Below are 5,402 nucleotides of genomic sequence, written 5' to 3'. Positions count from 1 at the left end.
ATGCAACTTAACTTTTTATAATTTTAAAAATGTAAACTAAAATGATGTCATTTTCAACTTAATTAATAGAAAATTGTTTGAATCCGTTGACAACTTGCAACCACATTTTTTAAGAATATTAAAATTGAGATTTGCTTTTTAGATACGTAAAACCCATAACCCAATTCCAATTGAATATTTGAATGTATCTAGTTTTGGTTTTCATTACGTTCTTTAGTTTTATCCAAATCAAATTTGTTTCACACCTACAAAAATCAAGTCCTTTTTTCTTGTCAAGCATGTATATTTGAATTTTGATATTTTATAATTGACTAAGCTCGAATCTATAGCTAAAAAAACCATTAAAGCTCACGTAAATTAAAATTTAACATAACTATATATCAATTAATAAAAACAAATTTCATACTTTTTGTTAATTATTTTCACAACTTACTCTACTTTAAAAGGCCAAACTTTTTTGTTTTTCTCTTCTCAATACCTTCTATAAATACAAAGCTTTGTACACCATTATTTGCCATGAGTTGTCCACGTCGTCAAGTCTCAGATACACACACACACTAAACCTGTAAAACACGTCTCGAAACTTCAATTCTTATACTCTTTTCGTAAAATCAATACCAAACCCATCTTTGATTACTTAATTCCCGAAAAGGGTTGCCGGAGAATCTTCATATTCCGATGACTATTGGAACTGATTCGGAGAAGATGAACCTAACTGTGAAGGAATCGGTGATGGTGAAACCATCGAAACCGACGCCGAAGCAGCGACTATGGAACTCGAATCTTGATTTGATTGTGGGTCGGATCCATTTATTGACCATATACTTTTATACGCCAAATGGGTCTTCGGATTTCTTTGATTCTGTGGTTCTGAAACAGGCTCTCTCCGACGTTCTCTGTTCCTTTTTTCCGATGGCCGGACGGCTGGGTACAGATGGCGATGGCAGAGTTGAAATTAACTGCAACGGCGAGGGTGTTTTGTTTGTGGAAGCTGAAGCGGATTGTAAGATTGATGATTTTGGTGAGATTACTCCGTCGCCGGAGCTACGGAGGTTGGCGCCGACTGTGGATTACTCCGGCGACATCTCTTCTTATCCTCTAGTCATCACTCAGGTAATAAGTCTTTCTTATTTGCAAATAATTTCATCCAGTTTCATTTTCTTTCTTATAAGCAGTTTAATTTTGAATTATACCATGACAAAAATATTTAACGATATAAATGATTTAATTATATACAAAAACAGTATTTTATATAAATAATGACAAAATTCCCATATTTTAAGTTTGAAAAACCACCGTGATGTAATTTATTCATGCATTGTTTCAAACTACATAAAGTTATTAGCAAATACACTGCACACTTGGAAAAATAAAAATGTAAAGTAAAAGTAAAAAAGACAAATTCAGAAGAAGTTAGGACTTTTTTTATGTTAAACCCATTGTTTCTAATCTTAAATAAAAAAAAAAAAAAAACAAACAAATTGATGGATAGCTTTGATTTAGTCATGGTAAATAGGGTCCCATTAATTTATGAATTTACATCTTATTATAATAGTATATAACATTTTGCTGTTGGATTGAAAATTTGAAATATCCAAAAGCTTGAGGGCGTAATTTCCATTTCATAAAATAGAAGGGTCTTTATGTAAAATAAAATTGACGAGCTCACGTGACAATTTCTTAGTCAGCAACATTTTCTGGAAAGTCGTGTTATCACTGTATTCTTATCATCAATCATCATCCCAAAAAGTTATAAAACATTTTTTCCATGTATTTTTTTTAATCCCAAAATAACAATTATATAAAATATGTAATAAGATAAATAAATAAATTAATTCAATAGAAAAATCTAACTATAAAACTTATTAATTAATAAACTCTATGAAAAATATTTGTTTTTAAAAAAATTTAACGTTTTCTTGGCGGGGTCCACAGAAATTATAAATATACAATTATTAATTCGTTTATTTCTATGACGGTGATTTCTGGTCCATGCGTACGTGGGATGGACAACCTCCTCCTCCTCCACAAAAATCATTTCATTTTTTTTCTTATTATATTAACTTTTTTATTTTTTTTTAACTTTTTGTTATAAAAAATACAAGATAAAATCAATAGATTCTCCGTCATTAATTATTATTTTTAAAATAAAAATAAGGAAATACTTGGAAAAACATATTGTTCAAATATATAATATAATTCAGACAATATTAAAACATAATGGTTTTAATGAAAAAAATTATATAATATAATGTTCTTTTTTTTTTTTATGATTGAACGATAATATGTTAGAGATTTTTTTAGGGTTTTCCTTTAAAAATAATATTGAATATGTATTGACTGAACTTTATAGAATTTCCTTTTATTTCTAAAAAATCAATATTAAATATCTTTTCTTTAAACTGAAAAAAAATAAAAGAAAATTGAGTTTTTATCTTACGAATTGATATAAAGATTATATTATGAATAAGTATTGAAAATTAAAGAGAAAATTCATCAAATGAATAAAAGGAAATGAGTGTTTGTAGCATATGATCAAAAGGAGAGGGTGTATAAAAACATCTTTTCTTTAAAATGACCACAACTTCTGACGAGAAGCGCTCTGCGTAAGGTTCTTACGCTATGAGGAATAAGAAAATTGCCCCAAGAAATTTGACATGTAGGGAGAAAGACAAAAGACACAAAAAAATAAAAAAAAATAAAAAAAAAACTTTTACACTGTTCCGTAGTGAGTGGCTTTGCAGAAATGAGTACACATCTACGGAACACATGTACATCTGTGAGGAAATGTAGAAAAAAAAAAATAATAATGTACATGTATTTCGTAGAGGTTTACTAATTTCCGTAGAGCCCCTCTTTGCAGAACTGTGTAAAAACACTTTTTTTTTGTCTTTTTCTCCACGTGTTCGATTCCTCAGAGCGATTTTCCTATTTCTTAGAGCGTAAGGACTTCTACAAAACCCCTCTTTGCGGAAGTCGTGATCATTTAATAAAGTTGTTTTTCATAGTCATTTACTACAAGCACTCTCTTTATTTTGATCATTTGATGAATTTTCTCAATATTAAAACTAGTTTATAAACATTTAAAAATGTTATAGGTAATAGTTATAGGTTCATAAAATGTAATATTTTTCTCAATATTAAAACTAGTTTATAATGTAGACGTGATTAATGCAAATTTAAGTTTTTATTTGGAGTTGGAATTTCATCACCTACATTGGCTAATGCGCGTATTTACATGTTATCTTAAACACGATGCATTTTCACATGATTCATAAGACAATTATTGTGTTCAAAGCCTATTTTATAAGTTAATTTTTTTTTTTTTTTTTTTGTCATAGGTCACACGTTTCAAGTGTGGCGGGGTTTCTCTAGGGTGTGGAGTGCACCATACTTTATCCGATGGATTCTCCTCCCTCCATTTCATCAACACATGGTCTGATATAGCTCGAGGGCTACCCGTTGCAATCCCACCGTTCAATGATCGGTCCCTCCTCCGTGCCCGGGACCCACCCACTCCCACGTTTGACCATGTAGAGTACCACCCACCACCATCATTAATCACCCCACCAGAAAACCAAAAGTCACCTGCTTCCACCACGATCCTACGACTCACACTTGATCAAATCAACGATCTTAAATCAAAAGGAAAGGGTGATGGGAATGTCTACCATAGCACATTTGTAATCCTAGCCGCTCACCTATGGCGATGTGCATGTAAAGCTCGTGGACTCTCACATGATCAACCAACCAAATTGTACGTGGCCACAGACGGACGATCGAGATTGAACCCTCCACTCCCTCCTGGTTACCTTGGAAACGTCGTGTTTACAGCCACCCCGATGGCTAATTCAGGCGAGTTTAAATCAGAATCGTTGGCCGACTCTGCAAGAAGAATCCATAGTAAGCTGGCTAGAATGGACGATCAGTATATGAGATCAGCCATTGACTACTTGGAGATACAATCAGATCTGTCGGCCCTCATTCGAGGGCCGACATACTTTGCGAGTCCAAATCTGAATGTAAACAGTTGGACTCGCTTACCGTTGTATGAATCTGACTTCGGATGGGGTAAACCCATTTTCATGGGACCCGCAAACATACTTTACGAGGGCACAATTTATATCATACCGAACCCGAATGATGATCGGGCCTTGAAGCTTGCGGTGTGCTTGGACTCCGAACACATGTCACTTTTCAAAAAGTACTTGTATGACTTCTAGAGTCAAGTGTAAATAAATGAGATTAGTCAAGTAAGGAATGCATTAGAGACGTAATATATAAAACGTAATAAGAAACAGTTTCAAAGCAATAGCACGTTGTTTTGCATTTTAATTTTTGTTTTTGGATTGACTTGTTTTTATATGGGAATTCAAGTTGTCATAGTTTTGGGATTTATTTTAATCCATGTAATATCAAATTTTCGTTTAATATATAAAATATTTTAGTTGCTTGGATATCAGAACTTTTACAAATCTATTTAAATTATAAAATAACTAATTTTTTAACATAACATGTTAGCATGACACATTGAGTAGAACAATAAATAAAGATGGATCTATCAGATCATAAGGTGGTAAATTGGTTAGTGGACAACATTATATTACACTTTTATTAATAATTGAAATGAAACTATAAGACTAATCTGTGTGGAAGCAAATATGCATACTTAAAAAAATTTATGTTTTGTTGTAACTTATGTGGTACGCTAGACATCATTATGTTTGCAACAACAATAGTATTATGGAAACAGACCTTACACAAAAACTTCATTTCATGACCTAAATGGCAACACATGGGTAGGTGTAAAATCTATTTATCACCAAGTGGTCATTAATGCATACGGAGTAGGGACAAGGGTAGGCATCTTTAAATGTTTTCATTTATGCAACACATGGGCTAAGAGATATATATGGTATACCTACTTTTAGACAAAACATACGATTGAGATGATAATAGGAGCTCCAAAATCTTTGAACATATTTTTCCACTTCTTGTGATATCTATAATAATTTGATATATTAATATTCACAATATTACTTAAAAAGCTAATTGGAATGTTAACTTATCCCCGTATATTTGGTCTTGTTCGAGAAAGTGGATCAAGCAATAGAAGGGTGTTTGACGACGTGGTTCAGAAAAATGTTGCTTAGTACCTTCATCAAAACCGAGCTTTCTCCCCTAACACCCCGTTCCTGAGTTGTAGCAAAGAAAAGAAGAGAAGAGAAAAGAAAAGAAAGTAAGGAGAGAAAAGAAGAGAAGAGAAAGGAAAAGAAATTTGTCTTTTGTGTTCCTGAGTTGGAGAGAAATGGAAGGAAAGTTAAACATTTTGGTCTTTCTCTCCAAATCCTTCCAAATCGGAAGGAAAGTTAGGAGGGAAAGTGATCCCTCTATTTCCTTCC

At 32.4% G+C, this 5,402-nt stretch overlaps 1 protein-coding gene across 1 annotated transcript; it reads left to right on the top strand.

Moving 5' to 3' along the window:
- Nucleotides 1-500: 500 nt before the first annotated feature.
- LOC145004030 (shikimate O-hydroxycinnamoyltransferase-like) lies at nt 501-4,457 on the top strand. The gene is made up of 2 exons (XM_078962937.1): nt 501-1,113; nt 3,342-4,457. Exons 1-2 carry the CDS (start codon nt 679-681, stop codon nt 4,221-4,223), a joined length of 1,317 nt encoding a protein of 438 aa, XP_078819063.1. The 5' UTR covers nt 501-678; the 3' UTR covers nt 4,224-4,457.
- Nucleotides 4,458-5,402: the final 945 nt, after the last annotated feature.

Source organism: Lactuca saligna, chromosome 7, assembly GCF_052625555.1.
Source record: "Lactuca saligna cultivar CGN05327 chromosome 7, ASM5262555v1, whole genome shotgun sequence".
Classification (NCBI taxonomy): domain Eukaryota; kingdom Viridiplantae; phylum Streptophyta; class Magnoliopsida; order Asterales; family Asteraceae; genus Lactuca; species Lactuca saligna.
Note: the sequence above shows the minus strand (reverse complement) of the source record. Positions and strands in the feature narration are given on the sequence as shown.